At 49.6% G+C, this 24,787-nt stretch overlaps 1 protein-coding gene and 1 long non-coding RNA gene across 2 annotated transcripts; one reads left to right on the top strand and one right to left on the bottom strand.

Annotated features, from left to right (window-relative positions):
- Nucleotides 1-12,443: 12,443 nt before the first annotated feature.
- Nucleotides 12,444-15,151, bottom strand: LOC144987870 (uncharacterized). The gene is made up of 2 exons (XR_013651545.1): nt 12,672-15,151; nt 12,444-12,600 (listed from the first exon to the last, which is right to left on the bottom strand). It is a non-coding gene; the product is annotated as an uncharacterized LOC144987870 (long non-coding RNA).
- Nucleotides 15,152-20,609: 5,458 nt separating this feature from the next.
- Nucleotides 20,610-24,176, top strand: LOC144987749 (uncharacterized). The gene is made up of 3 exons (XM_078937070.1): nt 20,610-20,760; nt 21,286-22,129; nt 23,689-24,176. Exons 1-3 carry the CDS (start codon nt 20,713-20,715, stop codon nt 23,739-23,741), a joined length of 945 nt encoding a protein of 314 aa, XP_078793196.1. The 5' UTR covers nt 20,610-20,712; the 3' UTR covers nt 23,742-24,176.
- Nucleotides 24,177-24,787: the final 611 nt, after the last annotated feature.

The following is a 24,787-nucleotide window of genomic DNA, read 5'->3' as shown; positions in this document are numbered from 1 at the left end:
CCCTGAAGCAGACATTTCTTCATACATGTGCAAAGAAACATGCGAGAAGGAGGCGTTTTGTGCAGCGAACAGAGGTTTTTGGCTGACATGGGATCAGCCCTTCCGCCTCTGAAGCTTCCCAAAGGAGAAAGCAGGGATGCTGGAAGGAAAAGTGCCTCCATGTTTACGGAACGGCCCGCTCATGCGTGCCGGCGCTGAAACCTCCTTCCAGAGGAGGAGCTGCCTTCTCCTCACAGCTCTGACTCATCACCCTGATCACCAACAATCTGATGTCCTGCTAATCCAATATGATTCTGAGGAAAACACTCGGCCCAGACGCTCAGTGCTGTAAACACACGTGCACGTTCACGTGCACAGCTCGTCAGAGCATCTGCTGTTTATGCAACTGCTGACATTTGCCCATCATGAGCGCCCTGCTCCAGAAAAAGCTTTTCCTCTTCAAATCTCTTGACCTGCGTTCTGTTTTCATATCTTCAATGATCCATAACGTCAGAATGTGACAACAAGACATTTAATTTAAGAAACGTTTTCCTAGTAAAACCCAAACCTGACAAGTCCAGCGTTTGTGGTGACTGTCTCTCCCAAAACCTTCTGGCTGCAGCAAAAAGACAAAACACGTCCGTCATGAAATAAGTCTTTATGCAGACGATGTGACCTTTTCTCCAGAATTCAGGATTTATCAGCCAAAAAGAGACGATGATGATGAGAACAAGTCAGACTGAGCCGTGATGCCGACCCAACACTTCCTGTAGATGATCAGAGGTCAGCTGAACTGCACTGCAGCTGGACCCCCCCCCCGGATCAACTGCCCCTCAAACGGCTGCACTTGTGGGGCTGATGTGCTGACTAAGGTGGTCAGCTGGTTCTGTCCTAAAGGGGGGGGGGGTTGTGGGTCGGGACATGGGTTACCTCATCTGGAGCTCTGCAGACGTCTCCTCCATATAGGGGTTTTATTGGAGGAGCTTCTAGTCTGGTCTCCCAAACATCCATCCCATAATTCTCTCTTTGGAAACCTGAACTGTTTTCCTTTAGAGCTCTGGGGTTCACTTATTTTCTTCTTCAAATTTTTCAGGCCCGTCCTCCCACGTCATCCTGTTCTCTCCCCCCATAAAAGCTGTCCTTAACCTCCATCCGCCCCCCGCCCCCGTCCTGTCATTACAGGCTAAATGAGGCGGACTCTGTGTGTAAACAGACGGTTATCGATACCGCTGATGGTTCCCGCGTGACCGCGGCGCTGCATTGATGGGAAACGCCAGCCGGGCTCTCGGGAAATCATAAAGTCAAAAAAGTGTTTGTTTTTTTTATCTCAGCCCGATTCAGAGAAACCATCCAGAACCAGAACTTTATTGGTCTGCAGCGGGTTCAGGACTGTGGCGCTCATGAAGGAGTGAGGCGGACTCAAACTCCTGACATTTGACACCAATCCTGAGGCGTCCTGAGAGTGACAGGAACCAGCGCCTTCTTCTGACCACCTTTGCTCTTCGTCATCAGAAAACCTACGTCACCCCCACCCCCACCCCGCTAATGGCGGGACAAGAAGACGCTCCTGCTAATTCGATACTGACGTTAGGAGTCTATGGAGACAAGTGTGTGGCAGCGACACACGCCGTCCTTCATCCTGTCTGGAAGAACGAGTCATGGACCTCGGTTTTCTGCTGTCCTTCATCAGCGTTCACCAACCGTCTCCTCCTCCTCAGAGGTGAAATGCTGATGACCTTTTCATGCAGCTTTCAACCTTCACTCAGTTTCCTTTGAAGGCCAAACAACACCTCCACACACATGTGTCTCTGTTAGGTACCAGAACCTTCAGTGGGCCACGCCCCTGACCTTCACCATAAGATAGGCTCCAGGGTCTATTTGACCCTGACCAGGTCTGAGCAGGAACACACCACCAGTGCATCAGTCACAACCAGCTGGAGAGTCATCCTCCAACAGAACCCAGCAGAACGTCACCAGGAAGAATCCGAAACAGGAGCCCGAACCCTCCGCCACACAGAGAACCTCAGAGAGACCCTCCATCCACTGACGGAGGAAACTGGACTGAGAAAAGCCTTCAGAGGAGCAAGAGGCCAAAAGGAGTTCAAGAACACGAGGAGGAGGAGGAGGCATCCAGGAGGCCATAAAGAAGCAGAAGGAGATGGAAGGAAGGTCAGAGTTCACGACCCTACAGTCAGGAAGACAGACACTGATGGGGAACCAGATCCCAGAGGATCATCCGGATGACCCACAAAACCTGGACTCAAAGGGAGTCAGACATGGAGGTGGGAGTGCAATGGTATGGGGCTCCCCTGCAAAGCATCTCACTGATGGATTCATGACATCTGACCTTTTTAGATGGTAGATGGATTCCAGGTTCCTTTTCTGCGTTCTGTGTCCTTGTTTTCTCAGATGAGGTTGTTGTGAAGGAAGCAGACACACATTCATGACCCGACCTGGACTCTGACAGGCTGACGTAAAGCCACCAGGCCGTCTGTGGAAACGGCAGCGGGGCTTATCTGGCCTTTGAATCCGTTTGGCCACATCTGACTGCAGAAAGTCGGCTGTTCTGCTCTGCGTCAGAGCTCCAGCAGAGAATGCTGTCGGTGTTCTCGGGAGGCTCCTGCAGGGCACAGCTACAGTAGAAACTCTGCAAAAACGTCGGCTTGACAAAACAAGGAGGCGACTGTGTGACCAGCAGCACTGCAGACATACGGAGACAACATCTACGCTCAGAACCCAACTCTGACAAAGCTGTTCAAGGCTACCGATGGGAGTCATGAAGATGAAGCACCATCAGCCTCCTGGAACAGAGGCATGTTGTTTTCATGCAGAATTACCTTTAATATTTTATAAATGGGACTGTTTTAAACTTGTGATCTGATTGAAATGTTCAGAGCCAACAAAGAGATCACTTCCTGTTCATGCAAACCCTGGAAGATTCAGTGTTTTCAGAACTTCCAGCGGATCTCTGCTGGTGTTTACAGGCCTCATCTTCATCTGTTTAGAAAGAATAGATTTGTTTTTTTGTGAGGTTACATTAGATTGCATGTTAATAAACTGGAGGAAAAAACAACTACCAGGTAAAATTTTAAATAATTTAGTTGAAAATTATGACTAAAAAATACCTTTTATTCCATTTTTTTAGAAAAAAACAGCTGCAGCTTCCAGCTTTTCGTTATCCCCCAAATGCCTGTGAGATCATGGAGGGACTGTAGATCAATACAGACGAGGAGGTTCTGCTTTTTTAATGTTTGGATGCTGGTGAGCCGCAGGACTTTGGTCACGGTTAAAGAGGGCCTTGGCTCAAAAAAGGTGGAAAAACACTGACATCGAAACACCTTACACACATGTCCATCACAACAAGACACAATTTAACTTTGACCTTTGAGCTTGACCTTTGCCCCTTTGAGGTCAAACCCGATGGACAACAGTTTCTCCTTGAGCTTCAGCAAACTCATTTGAATCCCTGTTGGTTATTAAAGTCACAGATTTGAAGCAGTCTGAGAGATTTGGTGACGGATCCACTCAGAAGATAAAGGTCCAGCCGACGCCACCGGGCAAAGGTCACGGAGGTCGTCTGGGATTAGGGATTACGGCTCACCTGCAGAGGACTCAGATGTGCTGACGGTGACGGCTTTGGTCACTCCTGGAGTGTTCTGGACTCGTTGATCTGTGAAACGGAGACGCCGCAGTGCTGCAAACAGCTGTTGGAGCTGGTTAATAGTGACAGATCTGCAGGTTAACGGGTTTGCCGTGTTCTTACTCAGGTTACTCAGAGAGTGATGATCACCGTGTTTTTGTCTCACTATAATCCTTTATATGTACATTAAAATGGTCTGAACACCAAAGTGACCCCCCCCAGAATGACCCAGTTTTGATTTTATAGCAGACATTCAGAGAACCGGGGGTCAAAAACCCAAAGCAGCCCACAGTGGGGCATCCAGCTGGACGTACAACCCGGTGAAAATCCTAAGTGTTTCTGCTGGAATGAGCTGGATGTCGATGCCGCCCTCCGGTTTGGTTTCACACGCGGTGCTGTGGGGCTGCATGACGGCTGATGGGACTCTAACCGGTTACTGATCACAGGCAACACATTGAAAAGCTCCCAGTACTGAGCTAAACCTTTGTTGTTGTGTTTACGACAAGGAAGGGAAAGCAGCAGCAAGGAGGACAGCGGCTCTGAAGAAGCTCCTCACTGCTCCTCTTTACCCATCATCCCCAACGCCGTCCTGATTCTGATTCTCGCCGTGGATGTTTGTTTCTCCTCCAAACACACAGAGCTTTCAGCACCTCCCCCTCCCCCTCCCCCTCCTCTCTAGAAAGTTAGTCTGCATTCACACTGAAGTGAACCGTACCAGAGTTCATCTGCAGGAGAACAGAGGCCCGCGGTCTCAGGAGGACCAGAGTTCTCCTGATTGGTCCAAACCAGAGTTCAGGTGAACGTTCCCAAACATGGGTCAGATTGACTCTAAGGGAAGGAAAAACAAACCCGTGAGAGTTGGCGTGTAGGAAGAGCAGGTCTTGTTTACCTCCTTGCATCTCGTGCCGCCGCCCCGTACGGTTTGCGTCTGTAGGTGAGACTGTGGTTTTGAGGTTTGACTCCAGTCGTTAACAGACGCCTCGTAGCGTCTCAGTTTCTCCTGTCCAGGTTTGAGGTTTGAGTTTGTCGACCATATCTGCATTTTACAATCTGTCCCGCATCGTCGTTCTGAGTTTTGTTGGAAGTTTACGTGCGTTCTCATTGGCTGAAGATGAACAGGACAAAGGAAACTTGGAGTAGCCGCTGTGTCCGACCACGCCGCCATTTTTGTGGTTTACCAAAGAATTCCTATAAGCCTTCTGAAAACTGGAGGATGTTGTCATGACAACCGCCTAGACGCAGTTTGTGGTAAAGGATGCAGACAGCTGTCAGAGAGGAACCACAGCATCCGCTGGTTCCTCTGCTCTTTAAGCCTCCATGAAGCCGCCTGACCTGACGGCAGCGGCTTTACATGTCAGACTAGATTCCAGCAGCAACGGGTCAGAGAAGTCCTGTTCCAAAGCAAAACGTGGTTCTGGTTCCTTCTGTGATCCCAAGACGCTGCTTGACCCGCTTTATCTGCTGTTTTCATGCCGCCTTCCCCAAAAGGCTTTTGTGACTCGGTGTTCTGATCCGGGAACATCTGAACCTTCCAGGTTTGTGTTTGCTGCTGCAGATGGAACAAACGCTGCTGCTCTCAGGCCTGCAGCGTCTGCACACAGGTCCTCTCTGGACTCAAACCCTCAGCTGAAGGACTTTTCAGTCAGACTCACTGCAGATGCAGCTTTTCCCTTTGACTCCATTTCTGCTTCCACCGTCTATCATCAGGAGGAAAAGAAGTCCCTGAGGAACTGCAGCAAACTGAAACATCATCAAAAAAGAAGCAAAGTTAAAAACAAAGAACATTCTCCATAAATTAAAAATATGGGACATAGATGGAAGTTATGAAAATTGTCAGTGAAAAAATAAACAAAAACAAACAGAATAATGAGCCAAAAACTCGATTTTGTTTCTCTGCCTCCATCAGCATCAAACTTCATAACTATGAAAACTCATCTCCCACAATTCACTGTTTCTGCTGCACCGTTGGTCTGTGGGAAGAAAAGAAGATGTTCCATCCATCCATCATCCAACCATCATCCAACCATCATCCAACCATCCTCCATCCATCCATCACCCATCCATCCATCACCCGTCCATCCAGCCATCATCAAACCATCATCCATCACCCATCCATCCATCACCCGTCCATCCAGCCATCATCAAACCATCATCCATCATCCATCCATCCATCACCCATCCATCCATCCATCCATCCATCCATCCATCCATCATCCAACCATCCATCCATCCATCATCCAACCATCCATCCATCATCCATCCATCCATCATCCAACCATCATCCATCATCCATCCATCCATCCATCCATCCATCCATCCTCCATCCATCATCCATCCATCCATCACCCGTCCATCCATCCATTATCCATCCATCCATCATCCAACCATCCATCCATCATCCATCCATCCATCCATTATCCATCCATCCATCCATTATCCATCCATCCATCATCCAACCATCCATCCATCATCCAACCATCCATCCATCATCCATCCATCCATCCATCATCCAACCATCATCCATCATCCATCCATCCATCCATCCATCCATCCATCCATCCATCATCCAACCATCATCCATCATCCATCCATCCATCATCCAACCATCATCCATCCATCCATCCATCCATCATCCATCCATCATCCATCCATCATCCATGCATCCTCCATCCATCATCCATCCATCCATAATCCACCCATCCATCCATCACCCGTCCATCCATCCATCATCCATCCATCCATCCATCCATCCATCATCCAACCATCATCCATCATCCATCCATCACCCATCCATCCATCATCCATCCATCCATCCATCATCCATCCATCATCCATCCATCCATCCATCATCCATCCATCCATCACCCATCCATCCATCACCCGTCCATCCATCCATCATCCATCCATCCATCCATCATCCAACCATCATCCATCATCCATCCATCACCCATCCATCCATCCATCCATCCATCCATCCATCTATCCATCATCCATCCATCCATTATCCATCCATCCATCATCCAACCATCCATCCATCATCCATCCATCCATCATCCAACCATCATCCATCATCCATCCATCACCCATCCATCCATCATCCATCACCCATCCATCCATCCATCCATCATCCATCATCCATCCATCCATCCTCCATCCATCATCCATCCATCCATCATCCATCCATCCATCCTCCATCCATCATCCATCCATCCATCCATCATCCATCCATCCATCCATCCATCATCCATCCATCCATCAATCATCCATCACCCATCCATCCATCCTCCATCCATCCATCCATCCATCCATCATCCATCCATCATCAATCCATCCATCCATCCATCCATCATCCATCCATCCATCCATCCATCCTCCATCCATCATCCATCCATCCATCATCCATCCATCCATCCATCCATCCATCATCCATCCATCCATCCATCCATCATCCATCCATCCATCATCCATCATCCATCATCCATCCATCCATCCATCATCCATCCATCCATCCATCCATCATCCATCCATCCATCCATCCATCCATCCATCATCCATCCATCCATCCATCCATCCATCATCCATCCATCCATCCATCACCCGTCCATCCATCCATCATCCAACCATCCATCCATCATCCATCCATCCATCATCCAACCATCATCCATCATCCATCCATCACCCATCCATCCATCATCCATCCATCCATCCATCACCCATACATCCATCCATCCATCATCCATCCATCCATCCTCCATCCATCATCCATCCATCCATCCATCATCCATCCATCCATCCATCCTCTATCCATCATCCATCCATCCATCATCCATCCATCCATCCATCATCCATCCATCCATCCATCCATCATCCATCCATCCATCCATCCATCCATCCATCATCCATCACCCATCCATCCATCCTCCATCCATCATGCATCCATCCATCCATCATCCATCCATCCATCCATCCATCCTCCATCCATCATCCATCCATCCATCCATCATCCATCCATCCATCCATCATCCATCCATCCATCCATCCATCATCCATCCATCCATCATCCATCCATCCATCCATCCATCCATCCATCCATCATCCATCACCCATCCATCCATCATCCATCCATCCATCATCCAACCTTCATCCACCCATCCATCCATCCATCCATCCATCCATCCATCCATCCATCCATCCATCCATCCATCCATCACCCATCCATCCATCATCCATCCATCATCCATCCATCCATCCATCCATCATCCATCCATCCATCCATCCATCATCCATCCATCCATCCATCCATCCATCCATCCATCCATCATCCATCCATCCATCCATCCATCCATCCATCCATCATCCATCACCCATCCATCATCCATCCATCATCCATCCATCCATCCATCCATCCATCCATCATCCATCCATCCATCTATCCATCCATCATCCTTCCATCCATCCATCCATGCATCATCCATCCATCCATCCATCATCCATCCATCCATCCATCCTCCATCCATCATCCATCCATCCATCCATCATCCATCCATCCATCATCCATCATCCATCTATCCATCCATCCATCCATCCATCCATCCATCATCCATCCATCCATCATCCATCCATCCATCCATCCTCCATCCATCATCCATCCATCCATCCAATTCAATTTAATTCAATTCAATTCAATTTTATTTGTATAGCCCAAAATCACAACAACAATCGTCTCGATGGGCTTCGAAGTAAAACATGAAATCAAAAGGATCACGAATACAAAGAGTTCAATAGGAAAATACTAAGATGAACTAACAAACTGACTAAGCTATACTGGCATCCCTGCCCTTAGACCCCCCTTCGCGGTAAGGGAAAAACTCCCAAAAAAACCGGATTCCGGAAAAAACGAAGAAACCTCAGGGGTGCCCACATGAAGGAGGGATCCTCCCCCAGGACGGGGGATGGATCCATCATCCATCCATCCATCCATCATCCATCCATCCATCCATCATCGATCATCCATCATCCATCCATCCATCATCCAACCATCATCCATCATCCATCCATCCATCCATCCATCCATCCATCACCCATCCATCCATCCATGCATCCATCCATCCATCATCCATCCATCCATCCATCACCCATCCATCCATCATCCATCCATCCATCCATCCATCATCCATCCATCCATCAATCACCCATCCATCCATCATCCATCCATCCATCCATCCATCATCCATCCATCCATCCATCACCCATCCATCCATCATCCATCCATCCATCCATCCATCCATCCATCCATCCATCCATCCATCCATCCATCCATCATCCATCACCCATCCATCCATCCATCCATCATCCATCCATCCATCCATCATCCATCACCCATCCATCCATCATCCATCCATCCATCCATCATCCATCCATCCATCCATCATCCATCCATCATCTATCATCCATCCATCCATCCACCCATCATCCATCCATCCATCCATCCATCCATCCATCCATCACCCATCCATCCATCATCCATCCATCCATCCATCCATCATCCATCCATCATCCATCCATCCATCCATCCATCATCCATCATCCATCATCCAACCATCATCCATCATCCATCCATCACCCATCATCCATCCATCCATCCATCCATCCATCATCCATCCATCACCCATCCATCCATCATCCATCCATCCATCCATCATCCATCCATCCATCATCCATCCATCCATCCATCCATCATCCATCACCCATCCATCCATCATCCATCATCCATCCATCCATCCATCATCCAACCATCATCCACCCATCCATCCATCCATCCATCCATCCATCCATCACCCATCCATCCATCATCCATCCATCATCCATCCATCCATCCATCCATCCATCCATCACCCATCCATCATCCATCCATCCATCCATCACCCATCCATCCATCATCCATCCATCCATCCATCACCCATCCATCCATCTTCCATCCATCCATCCATCCTCCATCCATCACCCATCCATCCATCATCCATCATCCATCATCCATCATCCATCCATCATCCAACCATCATCCACCCATCCATCCATCCATCCATCCATCACCCATCCATCCATCCATCACCCATCCATCCATCATCCATCCATCATCCATCCATCCATCCATCCATCACCCATCCATCCATCATCCATCCATCATCCATCCATCCATCCATCACCAATCCATCCATCATCCATCCATCCATCCATCCATCCATCACCCATCCATCCATCATCCATCCATCATCCATCCATCCATCCATCACCCATCCATCCATCATCCATCCATCCATCCATCCATCCATCATCCATCCATCCATCCATCACCCATCCATCCATCTTCCATCCATCCATCCATCCATCACCCATCCATCCATCATCCATCCATCATCCATCCATCCATCCATCACCCATCCATCCATCATCCATCCATCCATCCATCCATCATCCATCCATCCATCCATCACCCATCCATCCATCTTCCATCCATCCATCCATCCATCCTCCATCCATCATCCATCCATCCATCCATCACCCATCCATCCATCATCCATCCATCATCCATCCATCCATCCATCCATCCATCCATCCATTATCCATCCATGCATCATCCATCCATCATCCATTATCCATCCATCCATCCATGCATCATCCATCCATCCATCCATCATCCATCCATCCATCCATCCATCCATCATCCATCCATCCATCCATCCATCCATCATCCATCCATAGCTGAAGGCCACCTCTGGGTCACTTTGACCCAATAAAGTAGGCGACCCCATCGATCAGGTCTCATCAATCGGATCGTCGGACCTAGGACGGTTTCCGGTGAAAACTCTGTGTCCAACCTCAGGTTTGTGTCCACAGAGGTCCTCCAACTGCAGCAGAATAAACAAACGTTCAGAGCTGTTCAGTTCCAAACCACTAGAACCAGCCTACCTGTTCATCCCTCTGGCCTCTGATTGGCTGGCAGAATCTCAGTAACAAATTACTAAGTTCCACTAAGCCCCTCTGGATATTTTTCATTTATGTTCCCCTTTTTACAATCTACTTTTGCTCGATTTACACACTAATTCATTGCAGATGTATGTTACTGTCATTTCAATAAAGTTTTTTTTCACCAAAATAAAAATGAATTCCTGGATAATCAGGAAGTCAGAAAACATTTCTATCTCCTGACGTCTGCAGTGACAGAACCCTGCATCATCCATCCATCTGATTCCTGATTCCTGAAGCCATCGATGTGAAGATAAATCCGCTCCAATAGGGCTTTTCTGGAAAAGTCCCGCTGCTGTTGTCCTGGCAGCAGCGTCTCCCACTCTCCCTCCAGGCCCGATCAGGCAAACAGAACCCAAACTTTGGGTTTCCAGAGCCGGACGTCACTTTTTGGGGCAGACATTTCCGACCCACATTTGTCCTATTCTAAGAATGTGAAAACTGCTCCAGAGAAAGCAGAACTTCCCAAAGTCCAACAACATGAGTGTCTGCAGATAACAAGCAAAACCCTCACAGATTATTTGGACATGTTTTTGAGAAAAAACATCATCTGACATCATTATTAGATCTGGGATCTGATGTCACTGAGAAATCCTGACAATTCCCATCAGGATGAAGGCTTTTACAGAGATGCAGATTGTCTTTCAGCTGCAGACGATGAAGAATGCCGGCAGAAGCTGCAGCTTCTCCTCTTCTTCCATGGAGGCCGCTCTGCCTCTCTGGGAATCAGCCGTGATCCCAGGTTCTGCTGGGATCTTTTCACAACATGATTCTAGAACAAAGTTGTTTTCCAATGTGGGAATCTCCAAATCAGATGTTCTGCTTTGTGAGCTTTGAGTGACAGTCGGCCATTGAATGTATGGAGGTCTGTTTGTTCCAGCCTGCTTCTCCTGCTGGAGCTGGATTAGTGCTGACTCAGCCGTTGCATTGCTGCCTTAAGCTGAAGGAGCCAGACATTTATTCCAGTCGTTTCATGTCGGGGTTATTTTCAGCTCGCCGCACACATCAGCCGCCGGCAGGAATCCCAACAGCGTCTGCTGCCTTCAGCCTGGAATGTGCCTCTGAATGCAGGTATTGTGTCCCATCCCAGCATGACTCTGGCACCGAGCTAACACGGTTAGCCCTGTTCCAGGATGACGGATGACATTGATTGGTTTGATACCTGACAGACTCCGCCCCCTCTGCTTTGGGTAAACCTGCATTCAGCACTGAAACCAGCTGAAGACAAACAGAGAAGCCCTCCTAAAATGCATGTATGTTTGCATTAACATGTTCCTGTTCCAGCTAGAAGAAAGCAGGTTTTCTGGTTTTCTGGTTCATGAGGGACAGACGTGTTCAAAAGTGCTGAGCTAGCGCCGGTAACCGACAGCAACAGAAATCTGGCCGTATGTTCATGTGAATCTGAGAGGAACATCCAGAAACTTCCAAAAACACTCAGATTATTGTTTTTGGACTAAAGTTGGGAAGAAAATGCAGTAAAACCCTAAAAACCATAAACTGAGCAGAAATAGAGAAGCAGCTAAATCTGCAGAGTCTGTGTGTTCCTGTGGTTCATGAACGCATCACTGGGACCTGAAGGCGGGTCGGTCGACCTCCTTCAGAGGCTCACACTGCTTGAAGCTGCTGCCTTTGTACGAGAAAGTCTGCAAGCCCGACGGACGCTGTCCCAGACGCCACCCGCCGTCCTCCCCAGTGTCAGCACGGAGACGGAAGCATCAGTATCTGGGATTCTCTGCTAAGGACAGTTCATGTTGCAGCTTTGTCTCAGTCTGGTGTTTTTCTGAAGGACCCAGTGAAATCTCTGACAGGTTTTTTTTTATTTTTTAACTGTTTTGATGAAGGAAAATGTTTTGTGTTTTCCTCCAGGACTCCTTTGAAACTCCGATCTGCAGATCTCAGCGGGACTTTCCGGTTAGATAATGGATGAAGAAGTCAATAAAAACCTGCAGGCAAAACTGAAAAGATAAAAAAGGAATGAAGAAGCTCAAACCTCAGCAGCTGCAGCTACATCAAGGCCATGTCACACCTTGCAGCACCAGAGAATGTGATTGGTCCATTTGAATTTGAATTGGACATTTTCTTGGCTTCTGCATTGACTGCTTCTATTTAGTGGACGAACGCATCACTTCCTCCCGTGCCTTTGATGTGTCTGGGCGTTCGCAGACGCAGCAACTGTCTGGAGAAGACAAATGTGTTAAACATGAACGCTGGAGGCCATCGTGGTTCTGAAATGGATAAAGAGAACTCAGAAGTCCCTCCACTTATAGCAGGCAGTCGCAGCTACAGTCTGAACTAGACCGCAGGTTCTGGATGTATGACCGGCCTTCTGCAGGGCGCCGGGCGCCGCACCACGGAGGACCTGACCCCCTGTCCGGATGAGCTGGATGGGGGGAGTGGGAGACCCCCACTTGGTCTAGACTGCAGGAGGGATGAAAGATCGGCCGATGTGTGTACCCGTCACACAATACACGAGTTGTGCGTTATTGTCGCGCTGTTAATATGCAATTCATTAGGGATTTGTGAGTCAATTACATAGTTTACAGTTATACATTGGAGGTTCATGCGTAAAAAGTTGTGGAAAGACACACATTTGCTTATGCATCTCACAAAAATCACACATAACTGTGTCTCATGATGATTGCTTGTGAACTTCGTAAATCACGCATGAACTGTGGAATTCTCAACCCGACCCAAAACTGTGGACAGCTCCAAACCGAATTCACGTAATGACCCGTCGGCCGAGACCCTTGGCAGGAGCTGACCATGGTGCTGACCATGGCGCTGACCATGGTGCTGACCATATCGCTGACCATGGTGCTGACCATGGTGCTGACCATGGTGCTGACCATAACGCTGACCATGGTGCTGACCATGGCGCTGACCATAGCGCTGACCATGGTGCTGACCATGGTGCTGACGCCATTTCTGCTCAGGGCTCTGAACGTCAAAGTGAAGAAAGTCAATGCACCTTTACGTGTTCTGTCCTGTAAAATACTGAAGAAAACTAAGAAAAAACAGATGACTAAGACAGATTCCTGTTGCCCCCAACAAGAAATAATCATGAGGTTCAACCCGTTTCTGTAGAAATGAATCAAACTGCATCAAGGCGTGAAAACGCGGCTGAAGGGACAGAAGAAGCTCAGAACTAAAGATTTACATAAATGAAGAAAACAGAAAAACAAAAGAGGTTTTGTTCCATCTGTGACTGGCCCCCTCCCTCCAGACGTCCCTTCTTCTCCAGTTATGTAACAATCTTCTCCGCTCTGAGGTTCCTCGTCGGTTCCTGAGGTTCTGCTGACTGAAGGCCTCCTGTAGATATTCTCCTCAGGGATCTGTCTGCAGAACGAACATATGCTGTTGCAGAAACCAGAGCAGCCACAGCTGGGATTTGAACCAGCACCTTCTCCCTGTCAGTGCAGCAGACGTTTCCTGCTGAAGCTTTTCACCTGCTAATGCGGCGCCACAGGGGGAGGAGCAGCAGCAGTGCCGTGTTATTGATGTCCAGCTGAGTGGACGCCGCCGCCGCCTTAGTGGGACGGCAAACAGACGGGGGGCTGTTCCGTCACATGACTGTAGGGGGGGGCCATGACCAGCAACAACATGACCCTATTTCTGGAGGGGGTGTGTCTAAGCCTGAGGTCCTCAGAACAGAACCAGAACCAGAACCAGAGCTGTGGCGTCACTTTTTCAGTTTTCAGATGAAAAACAGCAGAAAGTGACCACAGGCAGCAGGTCATGATGCAGAACTGAGACGAGGCCTTTGGGTTCTATCGGTGGTCCAGAGCTGAAGGTCATGACGACGGCCCACCATGAGCAGACACATGGAAACGAAGGTCAGTGGAGCTGAATCATGAAGAATCCTGGAACAGTCCCGCTAGGGATCTGCTTCATCTCACGGTGACCTTCTGAGGCCTGCAGCCGCGCCCTGAGCGTCTGCGCACACGTCTGCACGTGTTGCTCAGCAACAGGCTGGAGACCAGACGCAAACACTCACCGACCCCAGCAGGGGAGGTCATGGCGCCCTGGGCCTAATGACCCCAAAGCAGCAGATGGTGGCGAGGCGCTTGAACGCTTGTGGGCCTTTTGACGCCACGTTTGAGCGGCGGGAGCGCCGTGACCTCCACCCAGGAGGAACGGCTTCTCATTATGACACGGGTCCTCGTCGACCTTCATCGATGAAGTGCACAGAACTGTCTGCAGCTGCAGCATCTTTGACCAGCATCTTTGTGTTTATGAGACGCGTGACACGGATCTGAAAGCAGAAAGTCTCCAAGTGAATCATGACGAGCAGCTGCAGACACGAGGATTTTTAAAAAAATCTAAGGAGCAGAGCAGGAGGAGAACCTCCCGCTGGGGGGAGGAGAACCTCCAGCTGGGGGGAGGAGAACCTCCAGCTGGGGGGAGGAGAAACTCCAGCTGGGGGGAGGAGAGACTCCCGCTGCCAGCTGGGGGGAGGAGAACCTCCAGCTGGGGGGAGGAGAAACTCCAGCTGGGGGGAGGAGAAACTCCCGCTGCCAGCTGGGGGGAGGAGAACCTCCAGCTGGGGGGAGGAGAAACTCCAGCTGGGGGGAGGAGAAACTCCCGCTGCCAGCTGGGGGGAGGAGAACCTCCAGCTGGGGGGAGGAGAAACTACCGCTGGGGGGAGGAGAACCTCCAGCTGGGGGGAGGAGAACCTCCAGCTGGGGGGAGGAGAAACTCCCGCTGCCAGCTGGGGGGAGGAGAACCTCCAGCTGGGGGGAGGAGAACCTCCAGCTGGGGGGAGGAGAAACTCCTGCTGCCAGCTGGGGGGAGGAGAACCTCCAGCTGGGGGGAGGAGAATCTCCAGCTGGGGGGAGGAGAAACTCCAGCGGGGGGGAGGAGAAACTCCCGCTGCCAGCTGGGGGGAGGAGAACCTCCAGCTGGGGGGAGGAGAACCTCCAGCTGGGGGGAGGAGAAACTCCCGCTGCCAGCTGGGGGGAGGAGAACCTCCAGCTGGGGGGAGGAGAACCTCCAGCTGGGGGGAGGAGAAACTCCAGCTGGGGGGAGGAGAAACTCCCGCTGCCAGCTGGGGGGAGGAGAACCTCCAGCTGGGGGGAGGAGAACCTCCAGCTGGGGGGAGGAGAAACTCCCGCTGCCAGCTGGGGGGAGGAGAACCTCCAGCTGGGGGGAGGAGAACCTCCAGCTGGGGGGAGGAGAAACTCCAGCTGGGGGGAGGAGAAACTCCCGCTGCCAGCTGGGGGGAGGAGAACCTCCAGCTGGGGGGAGGAGAAACTCCAGCTGGGGGGAGGAGAAACTCCCGCTGCCAGCTGGGGGGAGGAGAACCTCCAGCTGGGGGGAGGAGAACCTCCAGCTGGGGGGAGGAGAAACTCCAGCTGGGGGGAGGAGAAACTCCCGCTGCCAGCTGGGGGGAGGAGAACCTCCAGCTGGGGGGAGGAGAAACTCCCGCTGCCAGCTGGGGGGAGGATAACCTCCAGCTGGGGGGAGGAGAACCTCCAGCTGGGGGGAGGAGAAACTACCGCTGGGGGAGGAGAACCTCCTTCTTGGGGGAGGAGAAACTCCCGCTGGGGGAGGAGAACCTCCTGCTGAGCAACATCAGGAGAACCGGGCTGTCTGAAGGGAGAAGGATCCAGTCTCACATGTCTGTTCTTCAGAAACCTCCAAGTAAACAGACTTTATGTCGACTGTTGCATCAGCTGTGGTTCACTGGCGCCCCCCGCTGGCTGTCTGAGGAGCTGCAGCTCCTTCACCCAAACTACCTGCTGGAAGTTGACCGTCCAGAGGAGGTCCAGGAGACCAGAGTCCAGCTGTGGTTCTGGAGCTTACAGCTGCTTTTAAGGTGGAATTACTGTTCAGGTGTTGACCTGTTCATAAGGGGAGCAGAGATGTTCTTGAATGAAGTCATCTCTGCCCCCCCTGCAGCAGGTCATGGTGACCCTCTGGAGCTCACAGATCCAGATGTTCTGCTGCAGTCCCGCATGGACCTGAGGACCTGCTTGAGGTTCTGGTTCCTCCACTGAAGGTGTCCTGAGGCTCTGAGCTGGTGGTCTGTGAAGCTGAACCGACGGAAGAATCCAGAACCTTCTGGAACACGTTGGTTTGGTCATTGTCTAAGAGGACTGAACTCTGAGAACGTTCAGACGTTTCTGGGAGAAATCCTCCGTGGCTGAGAGGAGGCGGGGCTTGCAGGAGCTCCAGGTGAGGTTGACCTGCTCTCTGCTGTTTGCCAGCTGCTCGTCCTCAGACGCCACCCCCCCGCCCCGTCTTTCCTGTCCCAGAATGTCACGCCGGCCTTCAACAGCAATCAAATTAAAAGCTGCATCACCCAAGCAGGTCGCTGCAACCTGGAGAGGCTCCGCCCACCTCCCTGCACAGCACAAATGTCATTTCCTGAGACGGAAAGCACCATCTAAAGTTTCCATGGGGGGCTTAAAAGCCTGCTGTGTGCTGTAGATAGCAGAAGAGAGGAAGGTCAATGTGTTCTCATGTGTGACCCTGGTCTTCATCAGCTGAAACAGCCAAAAAGGACCAAATGAAGAGTTTCAGCTGGAGGGAGGGGGGCATGAAGGACACGATGAACGCTGTTCTTCAGGTGGGTTTGGGGGGAGAGTGGCCTGGCTCCTCCCCCTTTAGCATCTGCAGCAGCCAAAATTCTGGGGGGGGAGGGGGGTCAGTCCTTCTATGCATTCTGCCTGTGGGGGGGCTCTGTGGGAGGCTGTTGCCCCATCAGAATCTGCTGCAGCCTCCAGGATTCTGTGCCCAGTGAGAACAGAACCTGAATGAAGATCAATGCAGCTTCCCGCCAACAGAGGGCGCCACACACAAGAGAAGCGGAACCGGAACCAGAACCAGAACCAGAACCAGGTCATCAGCAGAGCACATTTCTGTAGATCATTTCAGAATAACAGGTTTTCAGCAGAAGTAGAACTAAATGAACTGAATTCCCTCCGTTTTATTGTGTTACATTTCATGCAGAGAAGAAGCTTTTCTCACAGATCATCCAGCAGAACGCAGCCTTCAGCGCCCTCTGCTGGTAAAGCTGCAGACTGCAACAACATGAAAAAAACAGACGGAGGAAGAGAAAGAAATGAACTTTAAAAAAAAACGTTAAAAAAATAAAAATAAAAATAAAAGTGCTGGGATTCGGTGATGACCTCATCACTGCGGTGATGCAGTGATGAGGTCATCCTCACACCCCTACGGAGAAAAGAGGAATTTTGAAAGGATGACAAAGATGAAAACATTTCACCTCATGAGACAAAACTGGATACGGTTTCCAGAAAAACAAGAAAAACAGAAGTTTTTGTTTCCCATCAAACAATCCTTCAGGTTAATCTTCTCTGGTGTGTCTGACAGCAAATGTCCAGATTTGTGCTTCAAACGGATCATTTTAGCTTCTCAAGCAGCTTTGGAAACGCATCGCCTGTTCTTTTGGGTTGAGTGGGCGGAGCCAGCAGAACAGGTGGAGCGGGGGGCGGGACTCACTTGGCTGCAGCGGTGAAGGCCAGCTCCACGTTCAGTCCAGATTTAGCGCTGGTCTCCAAGAAGGCCACGCCCACATCATGCAGGAACAAACATCAGTTAGGAACATCTGGGGGGTATTCCAGAAAGCAGGTTATGCTAACTCCCACGATAAGTTTGAGGCTAAGGAAGTTGATAACCTCAGCTTTTGGTTCCAGAAATGGAGGTATGTTTCAGGGTAGGTCAAGTTACCATGGCAACTCATGCTCTGAACATAACCTGGTCTGGAGCAGGTTTAGTTGAAGCTTAGTTTGTTTTCAGAGAGGTGAAGCAGCATGGCGTGTCCATTTAAAGATGACTTAGTGGATGAAAAAGCTCAGATAAAACTTTTTACACCATGAGAGGGTGATAAGACCACATATGGATGTTGGAAAGATAAACTTTATTACTTTGATCTAACGTAATTATTTGCTTCAGTTAAGATAAATCATTTTTTTTGTTAGGTCACCTTATAAATAACACGTAGTTTTCAGACAATTATTCTCCTTTCGGTCAAATTAATTCAATTAAGTAGGTGTAACTTTGATGCTGCTGTTAAATCGGCACCGCAAGGGATTCTGGGATATCATTCCCTTTGCCTGTCTGGACGGATTTGGGTTTAAGTGTGGGTTTTTTTACAAAATGTGTTTAGTTGTATAGCTGTTTTACTGTGTTTCACCGTGTTTTGCCGAGCTATTTTGTCCTACTATGCTTACGTCTCTGCACCATGAGTGAGAGTAAAGTCGAGGATGATGAGTTTATATAGCACCTCTACCACCATAACATGTCATGATAGTGACGGAATATTCTTTAATGAATTTTTGCACTCTGTGCATTTTTTTCCGTTCTTTTTATTGTTATAAAAATGAGCATATCTGCCGGCTCAAACTTAGACATATGAAAGTTCAAGAAATATAAGTAATTAAGATGGAAAAAGGATTAATGGAGTAATGTGACATTTAGTTAGATAAATACGTAAATTTGAGTTGTATAAACAATTATTGAGTTTGAATTAATTTAACTAAATTATTTAAATTATTTTTCAGCCGTGTTACTTTTTTGATGGACTTGTAATTTTTTCCGCTGTCATTAAAATCTCAGACTCCGTCTCACTTAAGTACAGCTCTTTCTTTTTTTTTCTCCACGCGTTTCCATGGTGACTCCAGAAATCGGCGATCTATTGAGAATGTCTTTATGTACCGTGCGTTAACCCAGGGTTACCAAGTCGAGCGTAATTACGCCAACTCATATCCGGTCTTTTGGAACCGACATACCCAGAGTAAGCAAGTTCAGGCGGATTTCAGCCAGAGTTCAGGCTTAAAGTCAGGCTAGTTTAAACATGCTTCCTGGAATACCCCCCAGGGGAGGAACCCGACCTTCTGCGCCGTCAGCAGACGGACAGGTGAGTCGCACTCTGACGGACGGCTGGAGGACAATTCAGTCCCACAGTTTGTCAAAAGACAATCAAGACAGAAATCCTTTTCTGAGAAGCAGAAGCGTCACAACAGAGACGTTCTGACGTGGCGTTTGAAGAACGCCAGGAGAACTCCAGGAGATCATAAAGTAGCAGACCTGAATGAGCAGAGTCGGGTCATCCTGACCCGGGTCGTGCCTCTGTAGAATCAGACAGCCTTTCTTCACGTTTGTGTTTGGAAGACTCACCTTCGTCATGTTCTCTCACTCCTCCTGCTTCACCGGTCTGTTGTGGGCGGAGTCAGCCTGAAGGGGAACACAGACAGAACAGACCCAAACAGACACGGGGCGGCGCCGCTGAGGTGGGTTCTTGATTAGAAAACATTCTGCTTTTTAAAAAAAAACGCCTTTTAGTTGGTCTTCAGGAATAATAAAACATAAAGAGTCAGCGTTCAGCACTCAGACACGTTTCCATTTGGAAGAGGCTGTTCCTCCATCAGAACCTCCATCAGAACCTCCTCCAGCCTCTGTCTGTGTCTGCATCCTCACCTTGTTTCCCAGCAGCATGAGGACCGCATCACGCCGGGCGTGGTCGTGGATCTCCGTCAGCCAAGCCTGTTAGCAGAGAGACGTCAGAAATGAGGCAGTAAAAGAGGTTGGGGGTCCAGGAGACCCACCCCCGCCCCCGCCGCCTCAGATGGAGACAAAGTTCAGATCCCACAAAAACTGGACCTGAAGCTGAGGATCACAGAAGAATCCTCTGTGACCTTCAGCAGAGATGGACGTCCTCTGAAGCCCCGCCCCACACAAACCCGCCGTTCATTGGTCTTTCAAGAGACGCGTCCTCTGTGCTGAAGATGAAGATGGACCTTCAGGGAACATGACCACGGATCTGCTCCCAAACCAAGGTCACAGCTGCTCCTCAGAGGAGGAGCTGCGATGAGTTTGTGAAGCGTGCAGAAAGGCGTGAACTCTGCCGCCACGCTCCTCGCCAGAGGAGACGCTCCTCAGTGGAGCGATGAAGCTGAACGCCTTCAGGGGCGTTTCCAAGCGGCGGTTCCAAGAAGCGTTTGCTTCACTCCGCCGTCACAAACATGTGAAACAAGAAATGTGGCTGTGGGGAAGCTGTGGTCACATTTGGGTGGGGGTGGGGGGCAGAGAGGACTATAAAGAGCAGCATGTTTGAGGGGGGGGTCATCAGGAGTTTGATGGACACACGGCTGCAGGTAAACGTCTTCCTTTCTAAACGCTTTGTTCAGAGCCTGACCGCGGCGGTTCTGAGCATGCTCAGTGTAACTCTGGCTTTTCCTGTGACGGCGTGTTTAGGTTAAGCTAAAGGTCATGGATGTAAAGCTTCTTCCAGACTGATGACACATTCAGAGAAATATTTTGAAATCTTTTCTTTCAGGATTTCTGTAGTTTCCTGTGGAGACCAGAGTCTAAACTCTGACCAGAATCCACTGGATCACTCAGATCAAGTCGATTCATTTTCAGAAAAAGTAGCATTTGCCATTCAATATCTAACAAGTCAGTGGTTGCCATGGCAACATCATGCCGCAGGTATGCATGCCAAATTTGGTCCAGATCGGTGTGTCAACACGTCTCGGTGGATCAGAGTTTAGACTCAGACTCTGGAGCAGATGTGAACCCTGTGGGAAAGGTCGTCACTCCGTTGGCGGGCGTCTCCTCTTCCTCTTTTAAAAGGAGAACAAACTCACCCCCCACTGCACCCTTCTCTTTACCCCCCTCAGGGACGACGAGGCGTTACCCAACCAGGAAAGATGAAGAAATCTGTTGCTGCTGAGAACACAAACCCCAGAGCAGGAACCGGTCCAGCAGGTCTCGGCCTGGAGGCCTCAGCTGGAGCCAGATCCGCCTCCGAGACTCTGGACCTGGACTCCTCTGGACTTCCTCCGCCTGTCTGTTACTGCAGGAACGCCGTCTTTACGAGGAACAACAGGAGGGTTCCCCCGCCGCCTCAGCAGGTGGCGTTCTTCCAGAGGAAGAATCCGTGTCCCTACAAGCGCCACTCATGCCCCTCCTTTGGCCCCTCCACACATCAGTCCTCCTCCTCATCTCCTCCCGTTCAGACATCCCTCATCACCGGTCCAGACCCGTTAGGCTGGAAGTTACGTGGTTCCCCCCAACGTCGCTCCAACAGGCTGTCTCTTCAAATCGCCGTCCCCGCCGTTCCTGCTCCTGACACCCCGACTGAGGATCCTTCCCCCAAAACCACACCCAGACTCAGAACCAACCCTCCTCCTCGTCGCCACTCTGAGTCCTCTGCCTTCCCGAGGCCCCCCATGACACCCCAGGCGCTCAAAGATGTCCACCTCTGCCCAGCCATCCTCTCAGACGATCCAGACGCCGTCTTTGAGGAAGTGTTTCAGGACCGGGAAAAGGTCAAGGTGCCCCCCAAGGTTCCAGAGAAAACTGCGATGGCGAGGCAGATCGCCCAGCTGATTGCTTTGTCCCGGCGGCGCTGTGGATCTGTTCCACGTCCAGCCATGAGAGCAGAGAAGAACGCCAACAGAGTAAAGGGAAGCTCCTCTCACTTCCAAGCGAGCCTCAGCAGGATGCTAGCAACACAGCTGGGTAAGAACCTGAAAACAGATCTCGTCTCTATCCACAGTTCTGGGAGGTTTCTGATCCACAAAAGGGTTTCAGAGAAGGTTTGACAGGTTTGTGAGGAACCAGCATCTGTGGAAAAACGTCATAAAGACACGTCGTAAAGAAACGTCGTAGAAAAAACGTCGTAGAAAAAACGTTCTAGAGAAAAGTCGTAGAGAAACGTCGTAGAGAAGCACCGCAGAGAAACGTCGTAGAGAAGCATCCCAGACAAAACGTCGTAGAGAAATGTCGCAGAGAAACGTCGTAGAGAAACGTCGTAGAGAAATGTCGTAGAGAAGCACTGCAGAGAAACGTCGTAGAGAAGAATCGCAGAGAAACGTCGTAGAGAAACGTCGTAGAGAAATGTCGTAGAGAAACGTCGTAGAGAAATGTCGTAGAGAAATGTCGTAGAGAAGCACCGCAGAGAAACGTCGTAGAGAAACGTCGTAGAGAAGCATCGCAGAGAAACGTCGTAGAGAACTGTCGTAGAGAAGCATCGCAGAGAAACGTCGTAGAGAAACGTCGTAGAGAAACGTCGTAGAGAAGCATCGCAGAGAAACGTCGTAGAGAACTGTTGTAGAGACGCATCGCAGAGAAACGTCGTAGAGAAACGTCGTAGAGAAGCATCGCAGAGAAACGTCGTAGAGAAGCATCGCAGAGAAACGTCGTAGAGAAACGTCGTAGAGAAGCATCGCAGAGAAACGTCGTAGAGAAACGTCGTAGAGAAGCATCGCAGAGAAACGTCGTAGAGAACTGTTGTAGAGACGCATCGCAGAGAAACGTCGTAGAGAAATGTCGTAGAGAAGCACCGCAGAGAAACGTCGTAGAGAAACGTCGTAGAGAAGCATCGCAGAGAAACGTCGTAGAGAACTGTCGTAGAGAAGCATCGCAGAGAAACGTCGTAGAGAAACGTCGTAGAGAAACGTCGTAGAGAAGCATCGCAGAGAAACGTCGTAGAGAAGCATTGCAGAGAAACGTCGTAGAGAAGCATCGCAGAGAAACGTCGTAGAGAAGCATCGCAGAGAAACGTCGTAGAGAAACGTCGTAGAGAAGCATCGCAGAGAAACGTCGTAGAGAAACGTCGTAGAGAAGCACCGTAGAGAAACGTTGTAGAAAAACGTCGTAGAGAATCTCCATCGTGACCACGTAGATTCAAACCTTTTGCGTTGTTAAAGACCTGTCAACCCCAGCAGAACTTCAACAGACATTGGTGGAGCGGTCATGTTTACTTTAGTTCCGGGTCTTAGAGAACTTTCCTCACCGGTCACCTGAAAAATATCTGCACCCCATGAAAAGCGTTAAGATGAGAAGCCTGGACTGCAGCCTCAGAAAGAGTCGTCTGTTTGCAGCAGCCGGTTCAGTCCATCCAGAGCTTCATGTTTGATGACTAGACAGGAAACCCAGACCATTATACTGCTCCCTCCAGCAGTACAGGGCCTGATGAAAAAATGACTTCTGCTGGTGGAGGTGTTACCGTGAGGCATCAACTTAGGGCATCAGTCCGGAGCCATCAGAAGGTAACGATAACGCCATCTGTCTTCCAGCTGGGCTGCGTGTTTCCGTCAGGGAAGGCTCCGCCCCCCGCTTCCCCGGATGAGAGGACAGAAGACGGATGAAGATGCCAGCAGGCGATGCGCTTTGTTTTTTAGAGATTTTCTTCTGCTGTTTGTCCTCCATGTTGGGACGTCTGCTCAGGTCCTAGACTGAAAGTGGGAGGAGCTATAGAAGGTTTCTTCACAAATGACGTCATTGAGCTTCATGTTTGCAGCTTCTGTTCTTCAGAACAATCTGGATGCTAATAAAGGCTTCAAAATGATGTTTAGCTGTTTTTAATTCAGTGACTCGTTCTTTAATTCAATGACTCGTCCTTTAATTCAGTGACTTGTCCTTTAATGCAATGACCTGCATTCGATGCTACTCTTAAATTTCACGTAGTACAATCATTTCACAGCATGAAGGAAGTTTTCTGCAGAACTAAAGCTTCAGGTTGTTCTGTAAAAAGGATTCTTTCAAAATAAAAGTCTTCTCTGGTCGTCGTGTATTTCTGTGGGCTTTAAACTGAAACAGCAGAAGTTCGAGGAACATCAGCCTGTCCTGGAAAAAAAAATTGTCTTCTGCAACCCAAACATCCCAGAACCTCCATCAAGTTTGGTTTGTTGCTGAATTGGATCGACATTTATTTTGAAAGGACCACACTGTTCGTCAGGTTGGTTGTTAAAAACTGTCGGTTTTATTCAAGCAGTCATTCAGATTCTGCTGAGAAAATAGGAATTCGGGTTTGAACCCTTAAATGAGACGCTTTGGGGCTGATCTGTATTTTGGCTGCAAGCACATGAATACGCGACGCAGAGACCGAATTTTACTCTGCAGCTGAGAAACGGCGATTCTCTGACGGAAACGGCGTTTCTCTGACGGAAACGGTAATTCTCTGACATAAACGGCGATTCTCTGACGGAAACGGCGATTCTCTGACAGAAACGGCGATTTTCTGACATAAACGGCGTTTCTCTAACGGAAACGGCGATTCTCTGACGGAAACGGCGATTCTCTGACGGAAACGGCGATTCTCTGAAGGAAACGGCGATTCTCTGACGGAAACGGCGTTTTTCTGACGGAAACGGCGATTCTCTGACAGAAACGGCG

The sequence above is a fragment of the Oryzias latipes genome, chromosome 19 (genome assembly GCF_053564925.1).
Source record: "Oryzias latipes strain Hd-rR chromosome 19, Olatipes_Hd-rR_3.1".
In the NCBI taxonomy this organism is placed as follows: domain Eukaryota; kingdom Metazoa; phylum Chordata; class Actinopteri; order Beloniformes; family Adrianichthyidae; genus Oryzias; species Oryzias latipes.
The sequence above is the reverse complement of the archived record's forward strand: the minus strand, read 5'-3'. Positions and strand labels throughout refer to the sequence as shown.